The following is a 16,118-nucleotide window of genomic DNA, read 5'->3' on the forward strand; positions in this document are numbered from 1 at the left end:
GAGTGCAGGTGTGAGAGTGGTAGGGGATATACAGAATGTGAGGGGTGCAGGTGTGAGAGTGGTAGGGATATACAGAATGTGAGGAGCACAGGTGTGAGAGTGGTAGGGGATATACAGAATGTGAGGAGTGCAGGTGTGAGAGTGGTAGGGGATATACAGAATGTGAGGAGTGCAGGTGTGAGAGTGGTAGGGGATATACAGAATGTGAGGAGTACAGGTGTGAGAGTGGTAGGGGATATACAGAATGTGAGGAGTGCAGGTGTGAGAGTGATAGGGGATATACAGAATGTGAGGAGTACAGGTGTGAGAGTGGTAGGGGATATACAGAATGTGAGGAGCGCAGGTGTGAAAGTGGTAGGGATATACAGAATGTGAGGAGCACAGGTGTGAGAGTGGTAGGGATATACAGAATGTGAGGAGCACAGGTGTGAGAGTGGTAGGGGATATACAGAATGTGAGGAGCGCAGGTGTGAGAGTGGTAGGGGATATACAGAATGTGAGGAGCACAGGTGTGAGAGTGGTAGGGATATACAGAATGTGAGGAGCGCAGGTGTGAGAGTGGTAGGGATATACAGAATGTGAGGAGCGCAGGTGTGAGAGTGGTAGGGATATACAGAATGTGAGGAGCGCAGGTGTGAGAGTGGTAGGGATATACAGAATGTGAGGAGCGCAGGTGTGAGAGTGGTAGGGATATACAGAATGTGAGGAGTGCAGGTGTGAGAGTGGTAGGGATATACAGAATGTGAGGAGTGCAGGTGTGAGAGTGGTAGGGATATACAGAATGTGAGGGGTGCAGGTGTGAGAGTGGTAGGGATATACAGAATGTGAGGAGCGCAGGTGTGAGAGTGGTAGGGATATACAGAATGTGAGGAGTGCAGGTGTGAGAGTGGTAGGGATATACAGAATGTGAGGAGCGCAGGTGTGAGAGTGGTAGGGGATATACAGAATGTGAGGAGCGCAGGTGTGAGAGTGGTAGGGATATACAGAATGTGAGGAGTACAGGTGTGAGAGTGGTAGGGATATACAGAATGTGAGGAGTGCAGGTGTGAGAGTGGTAGGGATATACAGAATGTGAGGAGTGCAGGTGTGAGAGTGGTAGGGATATACAGAATGTGAGGGGTGCAGGTGTGAGAGTGGTAGGGATATACAGAATGTGAGGAGTGCAGGTGTGAGAGTGGTAGGGATATACAGAATGTGAGGAGTGCAGGTGTGAGCGTGGTAGGGATATACAGAATGTGAGGAGCGCAGGTGTGAGAGTGGTAGGGATATACAGAATGTGAGGAGCGCAGGTGTGAGAGTGGTAGGGATATACAGAATGTGAGGAGTGCAGGTGTGAGAGTGGTAGGGATATACAGAATGTGAGGAGCGCAGGTGTGAGAGTGGTAGGGGATATACAGAATGTGAGGAGCGCAGGTGTGAGAGTGGTAGGGGATATACAGAATGTGAGGAGCACAGGTGTGAGAGTGGTAGGGATATACAGAATGTGAGGAGCGCAGGTGTGAGAGTGGTAGGGATATACAGAATGTGAGGAGCGCAGGTGTGAGAGTGGTAGGGATATACAGAATGTGAGGAGTGCAGGTGTGAGAGTGGTAGGGATATACAGAATGTGAGGAGTGCAGGTGTGAGAGTGGTAGGGATATACAGAATGTGAGGGGTGCAGGTGTGAGAGTGGTAGGGATATACAGAATGTGAGGAGCGCAGGTGTGAGAGTGGTAGGGATATACAGAATGTGAGGAGTGCAGGTGTGAGAGTGGTAGGGATATACAGAATGTGAGGAGCGCAGGTGTGAGAGTGGTAGGGGATATACAGAATGTGAGGAGCGCAGGTGTGAGAGTGGTAGGGATATACAGAATGTGAGGAGTACAGGTGTGAGAGTGGTAGGGATATACAGAATGTGAGGAGTGCAGGTGTGAGAGTCGTAGGGATATACAGAATGTGAGGAGTGCAGGTGTGAGAGTGGTAGGGATATACAGAATGTGAGGGGTGCAGGTGTGAGAGTGGTAGGGATATACAGAATGTGAGGAGTGCAGGTGTGAGAGTGGTAGGGATATACAGAATGTGAGGAGTGCAGGTGTGAGAGTGGTAGGGATATACAGAATGTGAGGAGCGCAGGTGTGAGAGTGGTAGGGATATACAGAATGTGAGGAGTGCAGGTGTGAGAGTGGTAGCGATATACAGAATGTGAGGAGCGCAGGTGTGAGAGTGGTAGGGGATATACAGAATGTGAGGAGCGCAGGTGTGAGAGTGGTAGGGATATACAGAATGTGAGGAGCGCAGGTGTGAGAGTGGTAGGGATATACAGAATGTGAGGAGCGCAGGTGTGAGAGTGGTAGGGATATACAGAATGTGAGGAGCGCAGGTGTGAGAGTGGTAGGGATATACAGAATGTGAGGAGTGCAGGTGTGAGAGTGGTAGGGATATACAGAATGTGAGGAGCGCAGGTGTGAGAGTGGTAGGGATATACAGAATGTGAGGAGCGCAGGTGTGAGAGTGGTAGGGATATACAGAATGTGAGGAGCGCAGGTGTGAGAGTGGTAGGGATATATAGAATGTGAGGAGTGCAGGTGTGAGAGTGGTAGGGATATACAGAATGTGAGGGGTGCAGGTGTGAGAGTGGTAGGGATATACAGAATGTGAGGAGCGCAGGTGTGAGAGTGGTAGGGATATACAGAATGTGAGGAGTGCAGGTGTGAGAGTGGTAGGGATATACAGAATGTGAGGAGCGCAGGTGTGAGAGTGGTAGGGGATATACAGAATGTGAGGAGCGCAGGTGTGAGAGTGGTAGGGATATACAGAATGTGAGGAGCGCAGGTGTGAGAGTGGTAGGGATATACAGAATGTGAGGAGCACAGGTGTGAGAGTGGTAGGGATATACAGAATGTGAGGAGTGCAGGTGTGAGAGTGGTAGGGATATACAGAATGTGAGGAGTGCAGGTGTGAGAGTGGTAGGGATATACAGAATGTGAGGGGTGCAGGTGTGAGAGTGGTAGGGATATACAGAATGTGAGGAGCGCAGGTGTGAGAGTGGTAGGGATATACAGAATGTGAGGAGTGCAGGTGTGAGAGTGGTAGGGATATACAGAATGTGAGGAGCGCAGGTGTGAGAGTGGTAGGGGATATACAGAATGTGAGGAGCGCAGGTGTGAGAGTGGTAGGGGATATACAGAATGTGAGGAGCGCAGGTGTGAGAGTGGTAGGGATATACAGAATGTGAGGAGTACAGGTGTGAGAGTGGTAGGGATATACAGAATGTGAGGAGTGCAGGTGTGAGAGTGGTAGGGATATACAGAATGTGAGGAGTGCAGGTGTGAGAGTGGTAGGGATATACAGAATGTGAGGAGCGCAGGTGTGAGAGTGGTAGGGGATATACAGAATGTGAGGAGCGCAGGTGTGAGAGTGGTAGGGATATACAGAATGTGAGGAGTGCAGGTGTGAGGGTGGTAGGGGATATACAGAATGTGAGGGGTGCAGGTGTGAGAGTGGTAGGGATATACAGAATGTGAGGAGCGCAGGTGTGAGAGTGGTAGGGATATACAGAATGTGAGGAGCGCAGGTGTGAGAGTGGTAGGGATATACAGAATGTGAGGAGTGCAGGTGTGAGAGTGGTAGGGATATACAGAATGTGAGGAGTGCAGGTGTGAGGGTGGTAGGGGATATACAGAATGTGAGGGGTGCAGGTGTGAGAGTGGTAGGGATATACAGAATGTGAGGAGCGCAGGTGTGAGAGTGGTAGGGATATACAGAATGTGAGGAGCGCAGGTGTGAGAGTGGTAGGGATATACAGAATGTGAGGAGTGCAGGTGTGAGAGTGGTAGGGATATACAGAATGTGAGGAGCGCAGGTGTGAGAGTGGTAGGGATATACAGAATGTGAGGGGTGCAGGTGTGAGAGTGGTAGGGATATACAGAATGTGAGGAGTGCAGGTGTGAGAGTGGTAGGGATATACAGAATGTGAGGAGCGCAGGTGTGAGAGTGGTAGGGATATACAGAATGTGAGGAGTGCAGGTGTGAGAGTGGTAGGGATATACAGAATGTGAGGAGCGCAGGTGTGAGAGTGGTAGGGGATATACAGAATGTGAGGAGTGCAGGTGTGAGAGTGGTAGGGATATACAGAATGTGAGGAGCGCAGGTGTGAGAGTGGTAGAGATCCCTGTACTGTTGTATTTGTGCACAATGTCTGGGTTATTGTGTGAGGGTGAGAGTAAGGTGTGTGAGGGGCAGAGTAAGGGATGTGAGGTGCAGAGTAAGGTGTGTGTGAGGGGCAGAGTAAGGTGTGTGAGAAGGGCATAGTAAGGGGTGTGAGGGGCAGAATAAGATATGTGAGGGGCAGAGTAAGGTGTGTGAGGGGCATAGGGCATAGTAAGGGGTGTGAGGGGCAGAGTAAGGTGTGTGAGGGGCAGAGTAAGGTGTGTGAGGGGCAGAGTAAGGGGTGTGAGGGGCAGAGTAAGGGGTGTGAGGGGCAGTCAGAGGGAATCCTGGAAGCATCACATATACCACTATTATCGGCCTGACAGGACATAGCAGAAGGAATTATACCTGTAATATGTTATTTAATGAAAGTTGTGACATTAGTTACTGCAGCACTACGGAATCATTGCTCAGGGCTGACTCATAGGTGCAGGAAGGGCCGATGTTTTCACAGTTTAGTGATATTTTGCAACTGCACATGCATGAAGCTTCTAGAGAGCCCTCACTGCGCACGCGCGAACCAATGCGTGCGATGGCATATGCATTTGCGTACAGCATATGCATGTTATGGGAGTGTCAGGGGCGTGTTATGGGAGTGTCAGGTGTGTCAGGGGTGTTGTATGGGAGTGTCAGGGGTGTGTCGGGGGGGTGTTATGGGAGTGTCAGGGATGTGTTATGGGAGTGACAGGGGCATGTTATGGGAGTGTCAGGGGTATGTTATGGGAGTGTCAGGGGAGTGTTATGTGTGCCAGGGGTGTGGTATGGGAGTGTCAGGGGTGTGTCAGGGGGGTGTTATGGGAGTGTCAGGGATGTGTTATGGGAGTGACAGGGGCATGTTATGGGAGTGTCAGGGGTATGTTATGGGAGTGTCAGGGGAGTGTTATGTGTGCCAGGGGTGTGGTATGGGAGTGTCAGGTGTGTCAGGGGTGTGGTATGGAAGGGTCAGGGGCATGTTATGGGAGTGACAGGGGCATGTTATGGGAGTGACAGGTTGTTATGGGAGTGTCAGGGGCGTGTTATGGGAGTGACAGGGTGTTATGGGAGTGACAGGGGCATGTTATGGGAGTGACAGGGGCGTGTTATGGGAGTGTCATGTGTGTGTTATGAGAGTACCAGGTCTGTGTTATGGGAGTGACAGGGGCATGTTATGGGAGTGACAGGGGTGTGTTATGAGTGACAGGGGCGTGTTATGGGAGTGTCATGTGTATGTTATGGGAGTGTCATGTGTGTGTTATGGGAGTGTCATGTGTGTGTTATGGGAGTCTCGTGTGTGTCATGGGCATGTAGTAGGAGTGTTATGAGAGTGCCAGGTGTGTGTCAGGGGTGTGTGTTATGGGAGTGCCAGGTGTGTGTCAGGGGTGTGTGTTATGGGAGTGACAGGGACGTGTTATGGGAGTGTCATGTGATTGTTATGGAAGCGGCATGGGCGTGTTATGGGAGCGACATGGGCGTGTTATGGGAGCGGCATGGGCGTGTTATGGGAGCGGCATGGGCGTGTTATGGGAGCGGCATGTGTATTTTATGGGAGCGGCATGGGAGTGTTATGGAAGCGGCATGTGTATTTCATGGGAGCGGCATGGGCGTGTTATGGGAGCGGCATGGGCGTGTTATGGGAGCGGCATGGGCGTATTATGGGAGCGGCATGGGCGTGTTATGGGAGTGTCATGTGTATTTTATGGGAGCGGTATGGGAGTGTTATGGAAGCGGCATGTGTATGTTATGGGAGTGTCATGTGTATTTTATGGGAGCGGCATGGGCGTGTTATGGGAGCGGCATGGGCGTGTTATGGGAGCGGCATGGGCGTGTTATGGGAGCGGCATGTGTATTTTATGGGAGCGGCATGGGAGTGTTATGGGAGCAGCATGGGCGTGTTATGGGAGCGGCATGGGCGTGTTATGGGAGCGGCATGTGTTCTTTGTCGCAGAACCGCAGCCGCAGTGGCCATATTGTTAGAAAGTTACAAGGGGTGCTGTGCGCCAGTCATGGGCGGTTTGGGGAGGCGATGTTGAGACCGATGGGATGTCGATAGTGGATCCACCAGCGCAGATGAGCATTCCGCAGTTATACAAAGCGGGTGTCGCAGGCTTAGCTCAGTCAGAGCGCACAAGCTGACATGTATATCATTGCACTTGCGAATCTATGAGAAATCGTAGCTGCGCATGAACTGTGCGCACCTCTGAATCTGGTCTCCATTTGCCAGGACACAGGCTGATAAAAGACCCCTCCAGCAATGACTGCGCTGTGACCACTTTACTTGGAAGCTCGGACTTGGCCTCTCGCCGTCTGCTCCACTCAGCCGGAGAGTGATCAGCCGATCCCGCCCTGGAAGGGCTGCTCCTCTGACATGAGCCACCTGAAGATGGCGTGAGCCCACGCATGTAACTCAGCTTGTTGCCTACCCCCTTAATGCCATTCCTATAGAAAACTATGGGCATGGCTCCTGCCATGTCTGGTCATCGGGAAGCAGGAGATATCCTTTCTATTTTAGTAAATATTATTGACCCTTAATTCTAGCCTTAAACCTGTGATAACCGCAGCGTCTGCATGTGTTACATTCTTATTAGCTGACAGAATATTCCCCAAAGTGAGAGATTGGGTATGTAATAAAGAGACAGAGGGCCTAGGTCAGGGGAGGACACGATGTGGATGTCAGACGTAGTGTAGCGATTTCTTGCTACTGCGCATACTGCATACTTACCTACATTGCTGGGCAGCTTTCCGGGAGCAGCAGGAGGGGACCTGCTGCTCTCCTCTTCGGGGGGCGGGGACAGACGATAGACAGCATTGTGATTTGCCTCATTTAGCCCCGCCCCTTCCCGACGGACCCGATAATTTCAGGTAAAATCTCCCCATCCTGCCCACTTCACTAGGAAGTGGGCGGGATGCGGGAGATATGCCTACTCTTCCGGGATCGGGGGGGGTTAACCGAAAAATCGTGAGCCTCCCGCGATTCCCGGGACAGTAGGCATGTATGGCATACTGGAAAGTCATGAACGCGATGGATTACATACAGCGGCCGCAGTGAGGATTTATTTGCAGTGTGAGTGACAGGTAGCCAGCATTTGGGGGAGGTAATGGGGGTGTCAGAACCATTTTCTGGCTGTGCCCTAGTGAGCCTCGGTGAATTCATTAGCAGCTGAAGAGGCCCCGGCACCTTAGGCGAGACGGGCATTCGGAGACAGCGTAGGGTTACTCACAGGTGCAATGTGCGGCCGTCTCTCTGCACCATAAGCGTATTCTCACAAATCCACTGCGTCCAAAATCGCGAATGCGTCCACCTCTGCATCAGACTCAGAGAGAGGCCAGCACCCACGGTGGATCTGTGGACCTGATACAGAAAAATGCGCAATGTCGATATTTACGCATGTGACCGGATGATCTCGCCAGGCAATCACAGATTATGTTGATCGACAGCTCGCCCCATTTTGTAGGCGGGGAGGGGTGTGGCTGGCCAAACGGAGGCGTTCCCGAAGGAACACCTGCCATTTGGGGATGGCCCTACTGACATCACGAGTGATAGTGATATCAGTAGTGAGCTTCCTGGTCTATGAGAGCAGGAAGCTCACTGGGGCTTGCAGGAACGAGACCCTACCACAAGGGTCTCGTCGCAAGCCCGATGGTCGCGACCATCGTGACCATCACCTGGCCACTCGCAAAAGCTGGCCGGCTCCAAAAATTAAAAAATAAATAAAAAAAAGGCCCTGATTCAGAACGAGCGCTTTTTCAGAGCGTCCGGCTCTGAATCAGGGCCTTAGTACATCATCCAAGTACCCGCTCATTATACCATCTCCTGTGCCCAGGGCCGCCAAGAGCCAAGGTGGGCCCCGGTAATAGGGGGCATGACCTAATCTCGGGAGGCGTGGCCAAGCCCCCTTGCCGAAAAAAATAAATAAAAAAGATTTGCAGCGCCGCGCGCCGGGGAGGGGAGCGCTCTGAGCCAGGGGGGGCGCGATCAGTGTGATTGCTCCCCCGCACAGGCATAGCAGACTGCTGTGGCTGCTGCCACGAGCAGTCTCCAACTGCAGCTCAGCACACGCTGTGTGCTGGGCTGCTGTGAGGGAGGGGGGGCGGCGTCTGACTCGGGCCCCCGCTGGGCCCCTCAGGAAGCCTGGACCCAGGTAATCTGTATCCGCTCCCCCCCCTCTCAGCGCCCCTGCCTGTGCCAGCATAGCGACTGAAACCACTAAGTGCATTCTCTGTCCATCACTTCAGTACAATCCTTCAATATGTTTATCCTGTGCTTGCCCTGTGGTAGTGTTATTCCATTTTTTCCCACTTGTACCAGATACCTGACCAAAGGGCCGCGACCTGCCTACTGGTTACAGCTTAAGCCCAAATCTCACTTGGAGGGGTGAACACCTCCCAGTAAGTTAGACTCTGCGCCTTTGGTCAGGTCTCGCCAACATCTGGTACTGGTGGATGAGGAAGACACTAATCCAGGCCCCTCATCTCCTGCTCCCTCCTCAACCCGGGTACACGTCTTCTAATCTCGAGGCGGAGACACTGGGCTCAATCCAGAACAGCTGGTAAACGGAATAGCAGTTTGCTCTAATCTGGTGGTCATAGAATACAGATGCAGTTGGCTTAAAGGCAAGATGCTTATTGCTCAATGTCTTAAAAAAGATCATTCCCCTAAGGGTAAATCACAGCAGACATATGTTACAGAAGTTCATCCCTTCTTGATGTGCCAAAAAGATACACATGTTCAGAGCACGCAGACTCATCTTTTGTCTGGTCCCAATTCACAATACCACCGGGGTTAAGATCGCCCTGGGTCCCTTAACCAGTTAAGCTAAGTGCATTCTGCATGCACACAATTAACATTGCCCCTTATAGACAGAGGGGAGTTGTCACTTCTCTGTGACTGAGCCCACCTGGGCTGCTAGTCAACACCCAGGTGCCGGCACATCTAAGAGATAGGGATGGTTCCCTCCAAAACTTACTTCCAGGATTCTTCCAGGGGACCTTCCAGGGTACCTCCTCTAACTGAATCTGAGCTCCAGGAAAAGGCAGGCAAGATCCCCCTTGCAGAGGGGTCCTGACTGCCGAGTGTGAGCTCTTAGGAGCTCCCAGAAAACAATCAGCTGACTGAGTTTGACAGCAATCTCTTCTCCTTCTCATGTCACTGTCAGGCATGAGGCTGCAGAGGTACACACTCCGATTCCCTGGCAGGGGGGACAGGGAAATCCAGCAGCCCACAGAGTGCTTCAGATCCCCTGGACCTCCAGGGAAAAAGGTTAGTGCAACGTATAAATAAAACATCGGTAACATCGGACCCATACGCACAGTTGTGGTTGATCTGACCTCACTCCCAAACTGCTAAACTTCGGCATCTAGAGCTCAGGCTGTGTATGCCGTCACAGGGGCTTAATTATGGGCGCCCCTGTAACGGCGTTCAAACGCACTGGCATGCCTGTGTTTCTCCGACCCCCCTCCCCCCCATCATCACCCACAAATGGTACTTCCTGTCAATCACTCTGCAATGGGTCCATGTAGCCACTGCAATCACAGTCCTGATCGCAGTGGAGCGCTCGCATACACTGCGGCTTTGATGCATGTGAAGTGTGTAACAATTGGCCCACTGCATACGCGATCGCGTCTGCGATCCTTGCTGAATCAGGAGACCGGCCACACGTGGGTAAAATATTCACTGCGGCACTAAAAGGGTTAACTCCGGTGCTGCGGGACCATATTTGAACAGCTTCCAGTATCACCAGCACTGAAAGAGTTAAAGTCCCAGCGTAGACCCAGTATAAAAGCACAAACACTGCACATGGTTTAGAATAAAGTGTATTAATATACATATATATTGCGGTAGAGCAGTGCATCGGTGTATAAAGCAGAGTATATATAATAGCCTATGACAGGTTTGAATGTACAGACTGTGCACTTATGAGGAAGGTATAAGGTATTTTGGCCCTCATTCAGAGCCACTCGTTAACAGCAGTACGCTCGTTGCGTTCCGATGTTGAATAACCGCGCATGCGTCGGTGTTACACTGCGCATGTGCATACTGCAGATTGCGAGTTTTTTGGGACTCGTTCCTAAAATAGCGTACAGGAAGTGACATGTCAAATGTGATTGACAGAACAGGGCGTTTTAGGGTGTTGACGAGGGTGGAGATGGAAAAACGCAGGCGTGGCGAGGCGTTTTTGGGGCGTACATACATTAGCAGATGCGAGCGTAAAATGTGTACGGACCGACTCCTACGTCACTGGATGATCCTCTTTCCCTTCCAAATGCTCGCACAGCTTAGGGTCTGGATTACTCGACCACATTGGCGATGGCCTTCTCCTCCGTCCCGGGACTCCACAATGTTGTTGCGATTAATCGCGGGAAGGAAGAAAAGCAATTAGTGTTGGATTGAGAACCGGCTTGGTATGTGTTTGGAAATCAGTTTTTTGGGATAGCACAAACCGTACGCAGGTGGAAATCAGAGCTGCTAATGTCAGGATGACACAGTCAATTTGCGTACATTTGGGGGGGTTTATTTGGGCAGCAATTTGGTGGTTAGGGCCTATTGTAACAATAATGTCATCATGTTTTCAGTTTCGCACCATTTTATTTGTGCCTCTTGAATTTGCCGAATTATATGAATTTTTAAACGTTCCCTAAAGAGCCCTTTTTTTTTTTTTTTTTGGCCGAGTTTTTGCCTTTTGGCCCAGGATTAAATGTAACCCATTTGTACAATAATTTCACAATCCAATGTCATTGTTTAATTTCCAATTTATTGCTCAAACAAAAAAACTTATTTTAAAAATTTTGGGGACATCTTTTTTGCCCAAAGATATGTTCCCAAATCAAACAAATTGGCCCAACATAACTGTTGACATAAACATACATCAAAAAAATAAAAACGTTAAGCTAATTGATACATTGATTGGCATGATACGATTGATGGAGGTAGGCAGAATAAAGGAGCAGGTATTCGACATCTGACATGGCCTCTTCCGGTTTATACTTGTGCGTGCGTTCCCTTCAAGCCATTTCGGGGATGTACGCTCGCTATTTCGCACGCTCGTTAGTTAGAGGAGGGGTCGTCAGAGTTTGGGGAGGATTTTTAGATGCGATCGAAAATACGAGCGAGCCCTTGAATTTAAATATTTTTGTACGTACGCCTAACGTACGTGCGCCCGCTTGCGAGTGGCTCTGAGTGAGGGCCTTTGTTTTAAAAGGTAGACAGAGTGCTCTTTAGACATCTTTGCATAGGAAGTGGTTTGATGGGTAAACTGGACAAGACTTTTCTTTGAAATGCAAAGTAAGAATTGTCCATGTGTGCCTTGGTGTACCATGTAATGTACCATGTCCTGTGAGATGTTATCTCATCAGGTTAGGAGACCGTTATACTGGATGATAAATCAGTGTGGTTAGGAAGCTACTGCTTTTAGGTGTTAGATGAGACAGGAGGAAATTGGGTGACTACTTTGAAATGTAAGATGTGGTTAAATATATTTGGTGACACCGCATGATTGGTTGAAAGGAACACGGGGCGGATTTGCCCCCCTGTGATGTTGTGTGTAGGAATGATATAAAAAGAGGGTCTGTGAGCCATATACGTGTGTATCTTTGTGTATCTTTGTGTATCTTTTGAAGATCAAGGCTCCTGCATGCTATACCTCTTAAAGCTAGGGGAAGGGTCTTTTTCAAGACTGTGAGCAATAGAAATCTTTGCCTTACGACTGCATCTGCATCCTGCGACCAACAGAATTGCGCAAAACGCTATTCCGTTCTCCGGCTGTTCTGGGTAAGAGCTCAGCGTCTCCAAAGTTCAAGCCCTCTGCCAGCTACCGTGCAGAGCCTGGTCCATTGCGAGGGATCAGGAGGAATCAGCAGACACCAATCAGGGGGTGTGGCCGCAGTTTGTCGACGCATACGCAACAGAAGCGGTTCCAGGTGCCTGAGATAGGAGACAGCTAGTCATTCACGGTAAGCGGGAATCCCTGATACCCCGAGACCCAGTGGGGATCAAAACCCCAATCTGTGATTGGGAGTCGGGCTGAGGCCATCCGATCACAGGCCCTAAGCTCCTAGTCCCCAGATTAGGGCACTGAGCACTGCAGCCTGGGGCTCGTCCCTGGTGCAGCGCACAGAGAGATAACATAAAGTCTGGCACGGATACATTTGAACGCGTCTCAGCGCTGTGGGACTGGGACTATGCCTAAATGCAGCTGAGCAATTAGCTGTAAACTGCTCATGCGTCTAAGTTGCTCTGTACATGCGTCGAGGTACATTACCATAGTCGTTTGCAGTGACTTTTTTAGCGCAGTGTGATTCAGTCAGTGAGCGTTTGGGGGAGATAACGAAGACTGGCTACAAAAACCGCCGGTGTGTATTGACTGTTTTTGGGGCGTCTCACGTGTGTCTACAATCCTGTATGCAAGAAAATGGCTGCTGTGTCTCAGTACTTGCGGCCATTCTGCGCGACTGTAGGGTTACTCAGAAGGTTGATCATTGAAGGATCTGTAGCCGATGCTGCGTTCTTCTATACAGCCACATGGATTCGGGATGCTGTCTGTGGACGTCTCAATACAAATCCCAGCATCTGCGTACACGTCCCAGTGTTTGCGTACTTCCGCACAGCATCTGCGTACACATCCCAGTGTTTGCGTACTTCCGCACAGCATCTGCGTACACATCCCAGTGTTTGCATACTTCCGCACAGCATCTGCGTACACGTCCCAGTGTTTGCGTACTTCCGCACAGCATCTGCGTACACATCCCAGTGTTTGCGTACTTCCGCACAGCATCTGAGTACACGTCCCAGTGTTTGCGTACTTCCGCACAGCATCTGCGTACACATCCCAGTGTTTGCGTACTTCCGCACAGCATCTGCGTACACATCCCAGTGTTTGCATACTTCCGCCCAGCAGCTGAGTACACATCCCAGTGTTTGCGTACTTCCGCACAGCATCTGCGTACACATCCCAGTGTTTGCATACTTCCGCCCAGCAGCTGAGTACACGTCCCAGTGTTTGCGTACTTCCGCACAGCATCTGCGTACACGTCCCAGTGTTTGCGTACTTCCGCACAGCATCTGTGTACACGTCCCAGTGTTTGCGTACTTCCGCACAGCATCTGCGTACACATCCCAGAGTTTGCGTACTTCCGCACAGCATCTGCGTACACATCACAGTGTTTGCGTACTTCCGCACAGCATCTGCGTACACATCCCAGTGTTTGCATACTTCCGCACAGCATCTGCGTACACGTCCCAGTGTTTGCGTACTTCCGCACAGCATCTGCGTACACATCCCAGTGTTTGCGTACTTCCGCACAGCATCTGAGTACACGTCCCAGTGTTTGCGTACTTCCGCACAGCATCTGCGTACACATCACAGTGTTTGCGTACTTCCGCACAGCATCTGCGTACACATCCCAGTGTTTGCATACTTCCGCCCAGCAGCTGAGTACACGTCCCAGTGTTTGCGTACTTCCGCACAGCATCTGCGTACACGTCCCAGTGTTTGCGTACTTCCGCACAGCATCTGCGTACACGTCCCAGTGTTTGCGTACTTCCGCACAGCATCTGAGTACACGTCCCAGTGTTTGCGTACTTCCGCACAGCATCTGCGTACACATCCCAGTGTTTGCGTACTTCCGCACAGCATCTGCGTACACATCCCAGTGTTTGCGTACTTCCGCACAGCATCTGCGTACACATCCCAGTGTTTGCGTACTTCCGCACAGCATCTGAGTACACATCCCAGTGTTTGCGTACTTCCGCACAGCATCTGAGTACACATCCCAGTGTTTGCGTACTTCCGCACAGCATCTGCGTACACGTCCCAGTGTTTGCGTACTTCCGCACAGCATCTGCGTACACGTCCCAGTGTTTGCGTACTTCCGCACAGCATCTGGGTACACGTCCCAGTGTTTGCGTACATCCGCACAGCATCTGAATCGGGCCCAATGTCTCCAAGGTTCTGACCCGCTCTTTCCACTAAGGCTCACCCGCTCCTTGCTCTGTGCTGCTGGCATTAGGATCTACCACCCCCCGCTCACCCCTCGCCATCCTATGCTGCACCTACACCATTCAGAGCAGTCCTTTCATATCATATGCTCTTTTTCAGGGGACTACTCTGCCCCTGACTCTCTAGGTTCACCCACCCACACCAGACTTATATCTAGGCGGGCATAGTGCCAGGGCCCTGCTTGTGGTGCATTGCCCAACATGCATTTGTAACAGGACAGTACCCTCACTCTTTCCCCTCCTATGGTCTGCAGAGACCAATACACAGAGAGAGCAGACTGTAGTGTACAGATGACACTCACAGAGATGGTGACATTTTATTGGCATTAGGGGCCCATGTATCAATAGTCACATAATGCCATGTGGGCAGTGGGTGATTATTCAGCTGGAATGTATGAAATAGTACATGCAGGGACAGAAACTCCTGCCCATTACCGGGGTGGGTTCCTCCTCTCCTGGTAAATTTTGCGTAGAGTAGCTTATAGGCTACAGCATCACGACGCCATCTTCTGATGGCGTTAGCTGTGAGCGCCATATTCTGGCATCTTAGCAACCCCCATAGAAAGCTGTGGGGGCTGCAGCTACTATCGGAAATGGAGGTGTTTTCTGGGAATATGCGGCACATATTTAATGATAAATACCCTTAGTCAGCCTTGGCCTGCCTGTGGCACAACGACTTCGCAGGATGGTAAATCAGTAACAACACAATGCTTCACCCACCAAATCCCCAAATCATCTCCCGCTATGAGTGCGACATTCTGTTACTTACATCTCTCTTAATATCTGCCATTTCCTCTTCATTCAGTTTGAGGGGAGTCATCTTGGCCGTACCCGGGGCCCCCCCCTCAGGGTGTCACAGCAGAGGGGAAAGGTGCAAGCGCCCAGGTGAGCAGAGGAAATACAGGTGCCAACGTCTGGCCTGGCTTTCATTAACAAACTCTCTGGGCTTCCTCTGCTAACGACACCCGTCTCCCATACACAGCGCTTCCTGTCACACACACACACACACACACACACACACACACACACACACACACACACACACACACACACACACACACACACACACACACACACACACACACTGTGTGCTTCCTGTCACTGTTACTGTACTCTCTGCTTCCTTATTGCTTCTATCTGACCTGTTCACTCACATTTCCTGCATTCCTATCACGTGCAGATCTGACTGCTGCTTCTGCAGAGCTTTACACCACAGGCATGTGTCTGCAGATCATCTGACTGCCTGCCGCTGCTGAGCTTTATACCAGAGTGATGTGTCTGCAGATCATCTGACTGCCTGCCGCTGCAGAGCTTTATACCAGAGTGATATGTCTGCAGATCATCTGACTGCCTGCTGCTGCAGAGCTTTATACCAGAGTGATATGTCTGCAGATCTGACTGCCTGCCGCTGCTGAGCTTTATACCAGAGTAATATGTCTGCAGATCATCTGACTGCCTGCCGCTGCAGAGCTTTATACCAGAGTGATATGTCTGCAGATCTGACTACCTGCCGCTGCTGAGCTTTATACCAGAGTGATGTGTCTGCAGATCTGACTGCCTGCCGCTGCTGAGCCTTATACCAGAGTGATATGTCTGCAGATCTGACTGCCTGCCGCTGCAGAGCTTTATACCAGAGTGATATGTCTGCAGATCATCTGACTGCCTGCCGCTGCAGAGCTTTATACCAGAGTGATATGTCTGCAGATCTGACTGCCTGCCGCTGCTGAGCTTTATACCAGAGTAATATGTCTGCAGATCTGACTGCCTGCCGCTGCTGAGCCTTATACCAGAGTGATGTGTCTGCAGATCTGACTGCCTGCCGCTGCTGAGCCTTATACCAGAGTGATGTGTCTGCAGATCTGATTGCCTGCCGCTGCTGAGCTTTATACCAGAGTGATGTGTCTGCAGATCATCTGACTGCCTGCCGCTGCTGAGCTTTATACCAGAGTGATATGTCTGC

The 16,118-nt window shown here is 50.8% G+C and overlaps 1 protein-coding gene across 1 annotated transcript in view; it reads right to left on the reverse strand.

Annotated features, from left to right (window-relative positions):
• The window catches only part of BCL10 (BCL10 immune signaling adaptor), a 32,647-nt gene extending 17,387 nt beyond the window's left edge, over nucleotides 1-15,260 (reverse strand). Inside the window, exon 1 of the mRNA XM_088463703.1 lies at nucleotides 14,928-15,260. Coding sequence (XP_088319829.1) covers nucleotides 14,928-14,978 — 51 coding nt within the window. The 5' untranslated portion in view covers nucleotides 14,979-15,260. The remainder of the gene's footprint in view (nucleotides 1-14,927) is intronic.
• Nucleotides 15,261-16,118: the final 858 nt, after the last annotated feature.

Source organism: Taudactylus pleione, unplaced genomic scaffold (assembly GCF_031769625.1).
Source record: "Taudactylus pleione unplaced genomic scaffold, aTauple2 ptg001431l, whole genome shotgun sequence".
NCBI lineage: Eukaryota > Metazoa > Chordata > Amphibia > Anura > Myobatrachidae > Taudactylus > Taudactylus pleione.